Raw genomic sequence first — 16,174 nt, forward strand, 5'->3', positions numbered from 1 at the left:
AGTTTCGTCGCAGGCATAATTACACCTCTCACTTCACTCTAATCTCTAACAATGATTCCCAGCCTGCGTCACCTGGTCACTGGGAAAACCCCCGTGATTCAAAGACCACGTTTCGGTGTGTTTGGTACACGTACAGCTATCAGAGTGTTTATTGTATCTTTCTGAGTTAATGGTTATTTGCAGTATTCATTTATTTCTGCACTCATTATATTTGTTTATTTTATACACTACTATATGGTTACCGATTGTAATTGAAGAAATACGTATGTATGTGTTGGTGATGCTTGGAAATTTAAGCTGTGATTAATGTAGGAAGTAAATAAAACATCAGTTTGGAGGATGGATGAGTTGTGTCTCGGTAACTAAGTCGGTAAGAGAATTGTCTGTCGAAGGCAACGCTCTGCTGCAAAGATTCATTCTGGAAAATGCGCAGTGTAAATATAATTTGGTACAATAGAAGAATTTTGAAAATTAGGCGGCTTGATAAGATAAGAAATGAGGAGGTTCTCCGCAGAAACGGCCAGAAGAGGATCGTGTGGAAAATATTAATAGCAAGATGGAACTTAATGATATGACATGCGTTAAGATATCAAGGAATTACTTCCACGGTACTGGTGGAAGCTGTTGAGCGTGGGAACTATGGGGAGCACCAGAGACTGACGTACAGTGGCAACAAATAATTGAGGACGTTGGCTGCAGGTGCTACGCTGAGATGACACAGGAGAGGATTTCGTGGTTGGCCGCATGATACCAGTCAGAAGACTGATGTGTCACCAAAAAAAAAAAAAAAAAAAAAAAAAAAAAAAAAAAAAAAAAAAAAAAAAAAATTCCTCTTGTACACTGGAGCTACATCAACGAAAATAAATTTTTACATATCTAGGTGTGTAGAATATTATGTATGTTGACACTGACAGAATAACTTGGGCCTCATATTTACAAATAAATCTTATCGAAACCACATACAAACTCATTCAAAGTTTTTGAGAATTTTTTGCAGTATTTCGAGGACGTAAGCATGTGCGCCAATCGGTCCAACACTAAGAGGCAAACCTTTTCTGCGTAGCTCGAATATCCTTTTGACATATTCATGAGGCTACATTACTTAATGTCGAAGTCTAAAACTACATCTTGATGTGTTGGTGAAACAGTATTCTGAATCAGACGCTTCAAGTAGGAGTTGTCATACAGCGCAAGAATTAGTTACATCGAATAAAATTTCTAGTGTTTGGACATTGTAATGAGCATCAAATTCATATGGCAGATCTGAATTATGTAATAGTCGCAAGTATTGAGTACAAGGACGCACAAGAAGTACTGTACAGGAAACTCATTAGAAGGGGTTCTGCGCTACTTGCAAGTGTTACTTGCATACTTTACCGAATCCATGTGAGTACACTTTGATGGCTGAATACTTAAAGGAAGCTGATATACAGAGTTAAACTTGGTACTGTAAGTCCTTTTGGATGAAGTGCTTTTATGGAGACAGTCCAGTTAGAATAACGTGTTTAACTTTGTATGTGTATTTATATTTTAAATTAAGAACTTGTATTTGTTTATGAACTCTCAAATTATTGTTCCTTTGCATAAATTTTGAATTACGAATTGGTATGTGTACACATAGATTCAGACTGTCTTCAGAAAAGTACGTCACATGTGAACGTTGTTTAGAATAAACTTGTACGTAATTTTATGTTCTTGTTATATTGGTTATCTCGAAAGCAAAGCCTAATATTTTATTTTAATTTATGTCAATTTTTTTATGTTTTTACTGTTGTAACTATAGCTGGCTACGTGGCCAACGCTGCATAAACCCAAAATAAATAAATGAATGAAATTGCCGTCTCCACGTTTTGAGTAATTAAGTTAGAACGTCGAGGACATTACACTGTGTAACAGTGGACACTTTTTTATCGGTAGGTTGCTGTGGTCTTCAGTCCGAAGACTGGCTGATGCAGTTCTGTGCAACTCTCTTCATCTTTGCTTAGCTACTGCACCCTATATCACTTTGAACGTGACTGCTACATTCCGTCTATAATTTTTACAAAAGTACGAATTTTGTCTTGCGTTTTTATCCTGTCGGTATGTGACAAAGGCTGACACAAAGGCTGACATGAACCACAGTTGCTCTCGTCCTTTTCCATCTTTTTATTCGTGTTGAGTGCAACTGTGTTTTCAGCACCTGTAATGACTTGAAAATGACCTTCAGATCTAAACTGAAATAGTGGCTATCGTAATAAAGGTAGTCAATGGCGACTATGGTGTCACTTAAAATATTCTATGAGACTCTGAGCCGAAGTAAATTACAAATCTTCTAAGCAAAAGTAAAAGTAAAAGAGGTGATTGACGCCAGAGCCGGAATGCTAATACATGCATATTAAACGCAACAGCTGTTGAGATTTAAATTGACGGAATTTGTGCAACCTTACACACGGGCTATACTGTACTCAGAGGGGCGGGCGTCGACTCCTCATCCAGCGGTGTAAAGATGGGTAGGGAGCTAATGTGTGAGCCCTGTGCTGCCTGCTCTGATGGTGCCTGGCTGAGTGGCTGGGACCTTACTTTTCTTTCCCGCCAGTTACACCCCCTCCCCCCACCCCTCCCCAAGCCACCCTATCTTCGCTATCGGAGTGTGACAGTAGTGCCTCTGGAACATCCATGTCCATGGAGTGCTTTTGTCCAATCCTTCCGAGAAATCGTTCCCGTCGGTTACTGGAGTGATTTCTTGAAAAAAGACGAGGCCTTTCCTGGCCTCTAATTGGCCAGCACTAGGAAACAGAAACTGTAGAGCGGCCTGGCACGAAGGCGTCGCTTTCTGTACAAAGTGCAGATTTGACATATGTTTCAACTTTTTACTTATTTTTTACTTACTTACTTTAATTACTGTTTTATTTACTATTTTACATTTTGCTTATGCTAAATCCTTTATTTACGGTGGGATCATCTTCAGCCCTATTAACTTCTTTGGGACACACCCGATGAAATTTTAGTTTCTGTAGCATTTTCGCAGTCCAATATCCTCTTCGTTCAGTATTATCTTTGTCTTCGTGTCAATCACATAAATAGGATAAACAAAAATATGGAAACACTACGAACACAACACGATGCCATGCCTAATACGTTGTATGAAAACCATTGACGTTTGCCGCGAAGGGTAGCCACGCGGTCCGAGGCGAGTTGTCACGGTCCGCGTGGCTGTCCCCGTCAGAGGTTCGAGTTCTCCCTCGGGCTTGAGTGTGTGTGTGTTGTCCTTAGTCTGAGTTAGTTTAAGTTAGTTTAATTAGTGTGTAAGCCTAGGGACCGATGACCTCAGCAGTTTGGTCCCATAGAATCTTACCACAATTTCCAATTTCCATTGACATTCGAAACAAATGGTTCAAATGGCTCTGAGCACTATGGGACTTAATTTCTGAGGTCATCAATCCCCTATAACTTAGAACTACTTAAACCTAACTAACCTAAGGACATCACACACAGCCATGCCGGAGGCAGGATTCGAACCTGCGACCGTAGCGGTCGCGCGGCTCCAGACTGTAGCGCCTAGAACCGCTCGTCCACACCGGCCGGCGACACTGAAACAGCTCGCTTCTATATGGGTTTCAATGGAACCTTATGCCATTCTTTCTGCAAAAGAGTGGCATGCTCAGGTAACGTTGATGAAGGTGGATAGCGATCAAGCATCGTTCTGTCCAAAGTAGGCCACGAAGGCTCAATAGCATTTGTATCTGGTGACTGTGGTGGTCCCGTGAAGTGCTACAATTCATCCTCGTGCTCACAAAAGCAGTCGTGGACTATGCGAGCTGTGTGAACAACGACCTTCTCTTGGAACATAGCATCACCATTGCTGAACAAACATAGTACAACGAGTTAGACTTGATCGACCAAAGTGGCAGTAATGCTAACTTGCACACTAACTATGGGGCCCGTGGAATATCACGATATGGTTGCTCAAGTCAGCACCGAACCCCCGACATGTTTCACTCTTGGGACGCAAACTCGGCCACGAGCTGGAAACAGTGAAACAAAACTCATCCGACCAAATGATTTTCTTCCATTGCTCCATAGTCGAAGTTTTGTGGCTTCGGAACCACGCTTTCTTGTTGCGGTCATTTTAATCAGAGGTGAGTTCCAGCTCGCACTGCGTTTTCATGCTTAGTGAGCACCTTTGGTGTTGTTTCGGTGCTGAATGGGTTCGTGGGTGCGACGTTCAGCAGTGACTTTTGTAGCTCTCGTCCTATTATTTTTCGTCATAGTTCTCTTCAATGACCGTCTGTCACCATAAGTCAACATACACTTTCCTGCGCGCTGTGACGTAGCGGATGATGTTTTTCCGCTTTACCTGTGTGCGGTATAAATCTTCCGTATGGTGCATCTTGAAAAACCAAACAATTCGGCTACCTTGGTTACAGAAGCGTCCACGGTAAGAGCACTAACAATTTGCCCACGTGTTCTGACCACGATTGACGCTTGCAGCTTATTGAGGATATCGCGAAGGTGCCGTTCGTGGTCAAACTCAACAGGGCAACTTGAGGGCTTGGCTAGTATCTGCATTTGTGTTCAAGCATGAGCTTAGTCCTGTGTTGTCCAATCGGTGTAGACCAACGACAGTCTTCTACCTGGGTGAACAGGACACGACAACATAGTGCTCGACACCGCAGAAGCGACAAGGATGCTTTTGCCCTGGCGCTAATGTCTGGAAATACGATTTCTTATAGAAAGACCTGCAAGCTGACAATCCCTGATTTCGTCGATACATTACATGCAGCTATTAACGCCATCTTACCTAAGTTTGTTGGATGCCTGTCGGGGTGGTTGGCAATCTAGGGAGTTTTCTGCTTGTTGTGAACTTGCGACGCGGTCTTGCATAATTAACTATTTAAACTTGGGTCCTTAATTACTAAGCCAACGGCCTTGCCTCAGTGGTAACACCGGTTCCCGTCAGAACACCGAAGTTAAGCGCTGTCGGGCTGGGTCAGCACGTGGATGGGTGATCATCCGGTTTGCCGAGCGCTGTTGGCAAGCGGGGTGCACTCAGATCTTGTGAGGCAAACTGAGGAGCTACTTGATTGACAAGTGGCGGCTCCGGTCTAGGAAACTGACATACGGCCGGGAGAGCGGTGTGCTGACCACATGCCTCTCCATATCCGCATCCAGTGACGTCTGTGGGCTGAGGGGTGACACGGCGGCCGGTCGGTCCCGTTGGGCCTTCATGGCCTGTTCGGGTTGAGTTGAACTTAATTACTAAGAACTCAATTTAAGATTCATTCATAGTAAATTCAATTATCAGTCAGCACCTATTCTGTTATATCAAAATCCTAATCACTATACTGTGGTGTGTGGCACATTAATTAACGGAGGGCAGTTACAATTTTGTAACGCACGTCTCGTAAACAAAGTGCTACAACTACCGCTGCTATCACTGGAGCAATATTTATCCACAGGATAGGGCTGCGGCTGCAGACAACAACACTGTTGGTGGACTCACCTGTCAGGACGACAAGCCAGACCGCCGCCTGTAGCAGACTCTCGAGTAGTCGCGACGCCGCCATCGCGCTGGCATAGTACTGCTCCGTGCCGACTCTTCACAAGGCGGTGGCCTCCATCGCCACCTGCAACCAGCATTCTCTGTAGACACTGCTCGAAGTAATAAACGTTTCCACATTGTCATAGTTTGAGTCGGACCAGGAGTTAAAAAAAAAAAAAAAGTTAAAATGTGTGTGAAATCTTATGGGACTTAACTGCTAAGGTCATCAGTCCCTAAACTTACACACTACGTAACCTAAATTATCCTAAGGACAAACACACACACCCATGCCCGAGGGAGGACTCGAACCTCCGCCGCGACCAGCCGCACAGTCCACGACTGCAGCGATTTAGACCGCTCGGCTAATCCCGCGCGGCGGACCAGGAGTTCATTCCACCCACATTACTATATCACAACAATGAGAGAAATTCCACACGGATACATTCAATAAAAGTACGGGAAATGTCGACCACGTGCCACAACTGAGATCCAATATCGTTGTCTTAACTTACACAAAATGTTTACCCGAACAGCATCTTCCCGGGCTACAGACGTCGAAGCTGCTTCTGATGATGATGATGATGATGATGGTTTGTGGGGGGGGGGGGGGGGGCGCTCAACTGCGCGGTCATCAGCGCCCGTACAAAGTCCCCATTTTTACACAGTCCAGTCTAGCCACTGTCACGAATGATTATGATGGGGATGAAATGTTGATGACAACACAAACACCCAGCTCCGTGCAGAGAAAATCCCCAACCCGGCCGTGAATCGGACCAGGGACCCCATGATCCAGAGGCAGCAACGCTAGCCACTGGACCACGAGCTGCCGACAACTGCTTCTGCGTCGCATAACTCTGTCGTACTGTGTGCCACCACCTTGAATATGTTGCTGTATGCTACGTGACCCAGCAGGTGCAGCCCCCTCTCGGAAATGAACCACGTTGCTCGGCGAAGTTGTAGTCCTGGTAAGAGAAGTTCTTTAAGCGAGAGGGTAATTTTCGACGTCTGTCCTTCTGGGGTGCTCTGAACATACGCCTCAGGTTAATAATATTGTGGAAATGGATCGACATGATGGCCTCAGTGATCCCATATGGCATAGCGCGACACTAGGACCACGTTAACTGCTGCATTCGCAACGACAGCTTGATGACCGTGGTCTATTCGGACTGTTGGATATAGTCCTAAGCGTGTTGGAGAAGCCAGACCAGCTCGCATCTTGCGTTGAATCAGATGCCGCTCTATATTCATGAAGATGCAAAGATAAGTCTTTTTGCTGATGATACAAGTATAGTAATCACAATCAACAAACAAGAATGAGCTGAGTAAATTGCAAATAATATCTTTCAGAAAATTACTTAGTGGTTCTTTGCAAATGGACTCTCACTAAATTTTGAGAAAACACAGTACATACAATTCTGTATAATAATAGCATAACACAATTGATAAATATAGACTTTGGACAGAAGGTAGCTGCGAAGAAACCATGGGAAACAGAAGAAATACTTCAGTTGATTGATGAAAGGAGGAAGTACAAACATGTTCCGGGAAAATCAGGAATACAGAACTACAAGTCGCTGAGGAATGAAATAAATAGGAAGTGCAGGGAAGCTAACACGAAATGGCTGCAGGAAAAATGTGAAGACATCGAAAAAGATATGATTGTCGGAAGGACAGACTCAGCATACAGGAAAGTCAAAACAACCTTTGGTGACATTAAAAGCAACGGTGGTAACATTAACAGTGCAACGGGAATTCCACTGTTAAATGCAGAGGAGAGAGCAGATAGGTGGAAAGAATACATTGAAAGCCTCTATGAGGGTGAAGATTTGTCTGATGTGATAGAAGAAGAAACAGGAGTCGATTTAGAAGAGATAGGAGATCCAGTATTAGAATCGGAATTTAAAAGAGCTTTGGAGGACTTACGGTCAAATAAGGCAGAAGGGATAGATAACATTCCATCAGAATATCTAAAATCATTGGGGGAAGTGGCAACAAAACGACTATTCACGTTGGTGTGTAGAATATATGAGTCTGGCGACATACCATCTGACTTTCGGAAAAGCATCATCCACACAATTCCGAAGACGGCAAGAGCTGACAAGTGCGAGAATTATCGCACAATCAGCTTAACAGCTCATGCATCGAAGCTGCTTACAAGAATAATATACAGAAGAATGGAAAAGAAAATTGAGAATGCGCTAGGTGACGATCAGTTTGGCTTTAGGAAAAGTAAAGGGACGAGAGAGGCAATTCTGACGCTACGGCTAATAACGGCAGCAAGGCTAAAGAAAAATCAAGACACTTTCATAGGATTTGTCGACCTAGAAAAAGCGTTCGACAATATAAAATGGTGTTCGAGATTCTGAAAAAAGTAGGGGTAAGCTATAGGGAGAGACGGGTCATATACAATATGTACAACAACCAAGAGGGAATAATAAGAGTGGACGATCAAGAACGAAGTGCTCGTATTAAGAAGGGTGTAAGACAAGGCTGTAGCCTTTCGCCCCTACTCTTCAATCTGTACATCGAGGAAGCAATGATGGAAATAAAAGAAAGGTTCAGGAGTGGAATTAAAATACAAGGTGAAAGGATATCAATGATACGATTCGCTGATGACATTGCTATCCTGAGTGAAAGTGAAGAAGAATTAAATGATCTGCTGAACGGAATGAACAGTCTAATGAGTACACAGTATGGTTTGAGAGTAAATCGGAGAAAGACGAAGGTAATGAGAAGTAGTAGAAATGAGAACAGCGGGAAACTTAACATCAGGATTGATGGTCACGAAGTCAATGAAGTTCAGGAATTCTGCTACCTAGGCAGTAAAATAACCAATGACGGACGGAGCAAGGAGGACATCAAAAGCAGACTCGCTATGGCAAAAAAGGCATTTCTGGCCAAGAGAAGTCTACTAATATCAAATATCGGCCTTAATTTGAGGAAGAAATTTCTGAGGATGTACGTCTGAAGTACAGCATTGTATGGTAGTGAAACATGGACTGTGGGAAAACCGGAACAGAAGAGAATCGAAGCATTTGAGAGGTGGTGCTATAGACGAATGTTGAAAATTAGGTGGACTGATAAGGTAAGGAATGAGGAGGTTCTACGCAGAATCGGAGAGGAAAGGAATATGTGGAAAACACTGATAAGGAGAAGGGACAGGATGATAGGACATCTGCTAAGACATAAGGGAATGACTTCCATGGTAATAGAGGGAGTTGTAGAGGGCAAAAACTGTAGAGGAAGACAGAGATTGAAATACGTCAAGCAAATAATTGAGGACGCAGTTTGCAAGTGCTACTCTGAGATGAAGAAGTTAACACAGGAAAGGGATCCGTGGCGGGCCGCATCAAACCAGTCAGTAGACTGATGACCAAAAAAAAGGCAGAATATCCAATATTTCTGCGTGTGTGCATTGATGAGAAATTGAACTTGAAGAAGCACATTGTTAATCTGCCGAAACGGTTAGGTTCACCTACTTATGGTACTAGGTTACTGCAAGTTTTTGCGACAAATACTCGTATATCAGTAAATTAGACTACTATGCCTATATTCATTCACTACTTTCGTATGGAATTATATTTTACGATAGTTCATCATTAAGAGGAAAAGTATTCATTGCACAAAAGCGTGTAATCAGCCCGCCCAAGATCACCCTGCAGACATTTACTTAAGAAACTCGGGATATTCACAGAACCTTTGCAATACATATACTCACTTATAAAATTTGTATTAATAATCCAACCCAGTTGAAAAATAACAGCCAAGTCCATAGCCACAACACTAGAAGAAAGAACGATCTTCACTATGATGGATTAAATCTGACTATGGCACAGAAAGGGATGAATTTTGGTGCCTCAAAAATCTTTGTTCATTCGTCAAATACCATTAAAAGTCTGACAGATAGCCAACCTACATTTAAAAACAAATTAAAAGAATTTTTGATTGAATATTCCTTATACTCAGTAGATGAATTTCTTGATATGAAGTAGTAACTCTAAAAAAATTAATTATATTGTGTAAAGAGAATTTTTGTTAAACTGGCACGTTCCAAATCATTACGAAATATCGTATTCATGATCTATGGAACAAGTATTAATGTAATGTAATATAATGCAGACAAAGCCACGGGTGGGAAGCTCATGCTAAACCCCTGGAATGATTTCACCACTTTTGGTACAGATACTAGTAATAACATCATTACTGCGTTTAGTGCTCTATACTTCAAGAAATATCATACAATAAAGAAGGTACATTCTAAAACGCAACACGAATTCAATCAAAGATATAGAAGCCATACTCTGTGATTAGAAATCAGAATCCTTAATTGATTATCTATCCGCGCCGCCTCCCACACTATGGTCCGCTTCTGCGGTGGATGACCAGTTGAACAGGGAGGGCTGTCTCTTTGGGAAATGAGATGCGTAGCGTCCTTCAAGCAGTCTCTTCCTACTTCGTTCCCCCCATAGGCGACAGATCACTAGGGCTAAAATCGGCGGCTTTTGTCCGCTACCAAACTTCTTCGAAGCTTCTCGGTTTAAATTGATATACCTTACTCCATCGTTTCCAAAACTGACCTGAAATCTTTGATTAAGATAACACTGGACGGAGTTTCCGATCCTATGGGTAAAGTAAGTAACCTCCACCAACAGGAGGGTGTGCTACTGTCAAAGCTTCAACGTTGTCTCCTTCTGAAATTAGTTTGGAATTTACTAGGCCTTAGATATTGACGAGGCTGGTGCTGAACTGCTCTACCGTTATCCGTGCTCTCCCTAGTACATTTCGCTCACCATTGCGCCCCCCCCCCCTCTCCCCGCCATTCTCCTTACAAGGCCGCGTGGAGACTCATGAACGTCCCATAATGCCATTCTTGGCGAGGAAATAACGAGTCTGTGACGTGGTGAACGCGTTCCTTACTTCAGACAGCCCATCCTTAGCAGCGTGAAACGTTTCTGCATCGGCGATGTAGAAAGTCCCCGTCGAATACTGTAAAGAGCAATTAAAGACGTGTCTATGCTAGTGTTGGTGGATAGCTACGGATTCCGTGCTAGTGCTGTAGGAAAAATGAAGCATGCTGTAAGGACTTTTTTGTGATAGCGCCCCGTAGAGGACCTGCGAAACGTATCTGTCCGCCAGAAGCGATACGCAACTATTAGGCTACCTTACGGGAATCTTAGTTACTCCTGCTAGTAGCTCCTCGAGTTTGCTGATGTGTTTCACCTGCTGACGAGGCATTTTCTCCCTTAAGAGAGTCATAGCTGCCTCCGCCAGTTGCTCCAAGTGTTTGGTGATATGTATGACCTGGTGACGAGGCACTTAGCTACCTTAAGAGAGTCATAGGTACTCCTGCCAGTTGCTCCCCCTTTTTGGCTTGGATTCTTGTGAATAAAATCTACCGCACTACTTGTTAAAATGTTTTTTAATAAATCTTCACTACTGGTTTTGCAGCAGTAGAGATGCATCTTCAGGTGACTTGTGCAAGTAATTAAAATATTACAGACCTACCAATCAATGAGAGCTCAATACTCACAGCTTTTTAGAAAGCCATGGCGCGACAAACTGATAGCTTAGAACGAAGGTCCATCGTTCGTCGTCAGGACAAAACCGATAGCGCACTAAAATCGGTTGTCTATGACTAAACTGACTGGGATTGTGCGGCACCTGTAAGCGATAGGCAGTCGTGTAAATTGATTTATTTTCCGATTCCCATTTAGTCATTGAAATCAACTAAAACATCCATATTAACGGGTCTTAACTTCGACAAATAAGTGTAATAGAGCCCTGAGCGCCTTATCATATCGGTTTTTAATTTTATTATCAATAGTCATAATTAGACATTTAAAAAAAACTTTTTTATCAGCCCTTTCTGATTTTTAGGGTAGCATTAATTTGTATTTTGAACTTTTTAACTGTTTTTAATTGTTTTAAAGAGAAATCCCTATGACTACACAACAGTAAGTAAATTTCATGCACTGTAAAGCCAACCTCCACCTTTCTAGACGTAGGGACAGTGAGTCCAAAAAGTATTCGTCTAGCTCCATATCTTTTAGAAAACAAAGTCTGTGTAACATGAAAAGAAATGCATACAAAATCTAAAGGGCCAGTCACGTAAGAAGTGCTTCGATAAGCTATTTTTTTTTTTTTTTGAAAAGCAAGGAAAGAAATACATCGAAATCGACAACAAGGTTAACAAAACAGAAAATGTAATACAAGAGCTAGTTCATAAAGTATTCCTCCACCATCTGAACATGCCGAAATTCTGCGCGCGGTAATTAAACTATGACGCTGACCCACGGCACACACTAGAGTCAACCGTGTGCGGCCCCACTCTATCGCCTGTTGTGGATCTGAACGGCGCCGATACAGTGCAATTAGCGCCATGGGCCGGAAGGGTAGTGAGACGACGCTGATGGAAAGGAAACTTATTCTGCGCTTACATAATGAGTGCAAATCTTCTTACGATATTGCTGAAGTAGTCGGTAGACCTAGATCGACGTTTCAGTCGATAATAGATCTATTTTGCGCAACAAAGTCATTAAGAAACCAACGACGTGCCGGACGCCATCACACTTTGACCGATGCAGACGTGAGCTTTATCATGGGGGAAATGAAGAAGAAGCCTAAAATCAACACAATCAAAAATACCTACAAAACGTATGGGTATCACGGCCGGGTAGCGCGCAAGAAATTTTGCGATGGACCATAGATTCAAAAAAGAAGACTTCTGGAATAGAGTAATAGTTTCTGATGGGAGTAAATATAACGTATTCGTGTCGGACGGCAGGCGACTAGTGTGCGTAAGAAGAATGCGGAGATCATGTCACGCAATCTTGTACCAATAGTTAAACACGGTGGTGGCTCCCAGATGGTGTGAGGCCTTATGAGTGCTGCAGGTGTTGGGCCGGCCGGTGTGGCCGAGCGGTTCTAGGCGCCTCAGTCTGGAGCCGCGCGACCACTACGGTCGCAGGTTCGAATGCTGCCTCGGACATGGATGTATGTGTTGTCCTTAGGTTAGTTAGGTTTAAGTAGTTCTAAGTTGTAGGGGACTGATGACCTCAGATGTTGTCCCATAGTGCTCAGAGCCATTTTTGCAGGTGTTGGTAAATTACACTTCATAGAAGGTACGATGGATCTCCTCATGTATATATCAACATTTTAAAGGACAATCTGAATCCTAGCGCCGAAAAATTAGGTCTGCAAGGAAATTACATTTTTCAACAAGATAACGACCCAAAGCATACGGCTCTAAATACGAGGCTGTTGCTCCTGTACAATACCCCAAAACAACTTAACACCCATCCTCAGAGCTCAGACATTAATCCTTTGGAAAGTACTGGAAGATGCCATCAGGAGAAGACACATTTATAACAAGAGAGACCTAAAAGGAGCACTTCAAGACGAATGGGACAAATTTCCAGCCTCTCTGACGGCAAACGTGACACAGACGACTACAAGCATAATAGCTGCAAAGGGAAACCCCACTAAATATTAATTTTTGTAATTGAAGTCATATTTTCACATTGTAGATTAAAAAAAAAAAAATGAGTGGACGAATACTTTTCGAAGGACCCCTTGAATAAATTCTCCGTTTTGTCAAATTTGTTATCGCTATGGATGTATTTATTTCCTTGTTCATCAATAACAATGACTTACCAAGGTTCGGTACATGACTAGAAGTTCACATTTTATGTTCCCTTCCTTCCGCGTGACATATACTTAGTTTTTTAAAGAAATTTGGACTCACTGTGGTCAGTTCGGTCCGAGGCTCGCGCTGGCGCCACCTCACATACGTGGCTCGTAGTAACGACCTATCGGTAGTGTTTACGGTGTCGCCGTGAACACTTGTATGCTGCCTGCGGCATGGTAAGACATTCGAGGCTCTATTACACTTACCTGTCGAAGTTAAGACAGGTTAATGTGGAATTTTCAGTTACTTCCCACAATTATACCGGAGTCACAAATTTTAATAGGTTTTTCTGGCTATCTTTCACTTAACAGTTGCCGCTCGAGTCAGTCAGTTAAATCATAGACAAGCGCTTCTGAAGTGCTATCGGTTTTATCTTGACGAAGAATGGTGAGATTTGGCTGCGAGGTACCATTCTGCCCCGCCAGGACTTTTTCAAAACTTGTGAATAGTCAGCTCTCATTGATTATGGTACTTAACGATAGTACGCATCTCTTTTAAAAACCGTTGTAATTATGTATCGTTTCAGTTTCTTGTACAGATCACCTGAAGAAGCATGCGGAACCAGTGTTGACTTTTAATAAAGGTAACAGCCAATACGGAAGATTTTACTCACCATGTGCAATTTTGCATGCAGTTGCCCGACCTCTAAAATTCAATAACTGTACTTGATCGAATGGTGGGGGAGCTTCTACAGTAAATTGTGCATAGCTTTAATTAAGTGTTTAATTTTTCCCTTAATTTTTTCTACTGGTTTAACAGCTTCCCATTCATTACTTTGATTTTATTATTGAGTGTCTAGTTCCAACTATCTTTATTCAAGATTTCCTTTTGATGATAAGGGCCATAACTCTTTTCGAAGTGGCATTGGAAAGCACTGGAAGTCGCAGCACACACTGACATCCTGTGAAGAGACTCCGCATAAGAAAAATTCCACCCAAGACACTTGACTGATTTGTCCAGTACACCGTGCGTCTGTACCACAGGGTCACATGTCACAGTGTCAGCAAGGACCTTTACTCTTTACTGGACACATTGTTCCCATGCCTCAAGCTGTATCGTTTCAGGTCTTCTGAACATTAATATGCTCTCGATGCACTAATGATAAAATTTAACTTATTTGGAAAATATCAATCCGGCTTCCGTAAGCATCACGGAACGAACACTGCACTAATCAAGGCAGCAGATGACCTTAAACATACCACGGACAACCGTGAGGTTACTCCTAGATATTTTTAGACTGTCAACTTTGACATACTGCTCAGAAAAAAATGCGACAGCTAATTTTTTCATATACTGCGCTGAAGTGGTTTGAAAGCTACTTGAAAAACCAGCAAAGTATGGGTATGAAACAGTGTTCTGGAAGCATGTTTCCTCGTGAGTGCCACAAGGATCAGTATTACGCCCACTCTTGTTTTCTCTGTATGTCAATGATGTTTCATCAGTTTTGTCTTCCTGTAAATATCATTTCTATGCCGACGACGTCCACTTCTACCAAAGTGCGAGACCTGAAGATATAAATACTGCAATTCCCCAGATGAATGAAGATCGGTCTCAAGTAGTAAATTTGGCGGGAAACCTGAGGCTCAAAATAAACGCAAAGAAGTGGTAAGTAACATCAGTATTCATCATAATTTAGTAATTCCGCGATCAATGGCGTTCCATTCAACTTGACGGCATCTCAACAGCCTATCGGCAAGCAGTGAAGAACATGCGTGTAACTTCGGATACACCACATGCTATGCCCACTGTACTTCGCGTCTCATCAGTGCACAAGCAGCCCCAGTACCTCGATTCAGAAATTACACATCGCTCGTGCAATCGTTATATAAACACAAGGTCAACATACTGTCTCACCTATCTAGTATCACAACCGTGCCCATTCATAAGACAAAAACATTTCAACCTCCTTCGCTGTGGCATGTGTCCGCGTCTGCAACAAGCTGCTGTAACATATATATTACAAATTATTAGAAAATTCGCGTTACTTCTGGAGTTGGTCAGAGGATACGTAAAGATGCGAAGGAATCGATTGCTCGTAGTGTGAGTCCTTGCCAATACTGACATGACTCGCTTGTCTCTAAAGAATAACATCAAATTTATTATGGCCAATGTAAAGTCCCACATCGTTTACCACCAGCAAAGCACAAGCTATAGGGAAAGTTGGATAATATACATTATGTACGAGAACCAGAGCGATTAGTAATAACTAAAGACAGTAAGCAAAGAGCTCGGATAAAAAAGGGCATAAGACAAGGATATAGTGTTACTTCTACTGCTCATCCAGTAAGTGGAAGTACACAAAGGGAAGTTTATCTATGTTGTTTTCGGTGTGTTTTGTATGGTTTTTGTATGTTTTGAACTGTATTCATAGTTTTTATTTTTGTACACGTCGAGTGTCGAATGGTTCAAATGGCTCTAAGCAGTATGGGACTTAACATCTGAGGTCATCAGTCCCCTAGAACTTCGAACTACTTAAACCTAACTAACCTAAGGACATCACACACATCCATGTCCGAGGCTAGATTCTAGCCTGCGACCATATCAGTCGCGTGGTTCCGGACTCAAGCGCCTAGATCCGCTCGACCACAGCGGCCGGCTTAGGGTGTCGAAACGTCGGTATTATTTTGTAGTCATTTCTACGTGTTATAAAATTTCGTGGCCTGGTAATCAAAAGAATTCCTTTCACCGGTCGTGTGAGCCTATGACATCTAACTTATTTGTCCGAATGAAGTTTATTTGTTGTTCATTGCCTGAAAATAACGCCTCATTAGTTTTTATACACTGTGATTCATCGAAAATAAGTCATCCAGTAGTTGGCACAGGTTTCAGTAATGAATCTAAGGGCATACACTGAAGGAAGTCGAGGCGTTAGTTGCCCCTCTCCTTTCCGATGGTTGAAATGTGCGGACGGTTATAATTCTGAGTTGTGAAGAAAATTTGGTTATGCTACTGAAGTTACGTCACAC

At 42.4% G+C, this 16,174-nt stretch overlaps 1 protein-coding gene and 1 pseudogene across 1 annotated transcript in view; one reads left to right on the forward strand and one right to left on the reverse strand.

The window, feature by feature from the left end:
• Nucleotides 1–16,174, reverse strand: part of LOC126194982 (inactive pancreatic lipase-related protein 1) — a 238,136-nt gene that overhangs the window by 172,861 nt on the left and 49,101 nt on the right. Inside the window, exon 2 of the mRNA XM_049933396.1 lies at nt 5,483–5,606. Coding sequence (XP_049789353.1) covers nt 5,483–5,546 — 64 coding nt within the window. The 5' untranslated portion in view covers nt 5,547–5,606. The remainder of the gene's footprint in view (nt 1–5,482; nt 5,607–16,174) is intronic.
• Nucleotides 4,899–5,016, forward strand: LOC126195883 (5S ribosomal RNA; annotated as a pseudogene).

The sequence above is a fragment of the Schistocerca nitens genome, chromosome 7 (genome assembly GCF_023898315.1).
Source record: "Schistocerca nitens isolate TAMUIC-IGC-003100 chromosome 7, iqSchNite1.1, whole genome shotgun sequence".
Classification (NCBI taxonomy): domain Eukaryota; kingdom Metazoa; phylum Arthropoda; class Insecta; order Orthoptera; family Acrididae; genus Schistocerca; species Schistocerca nitens.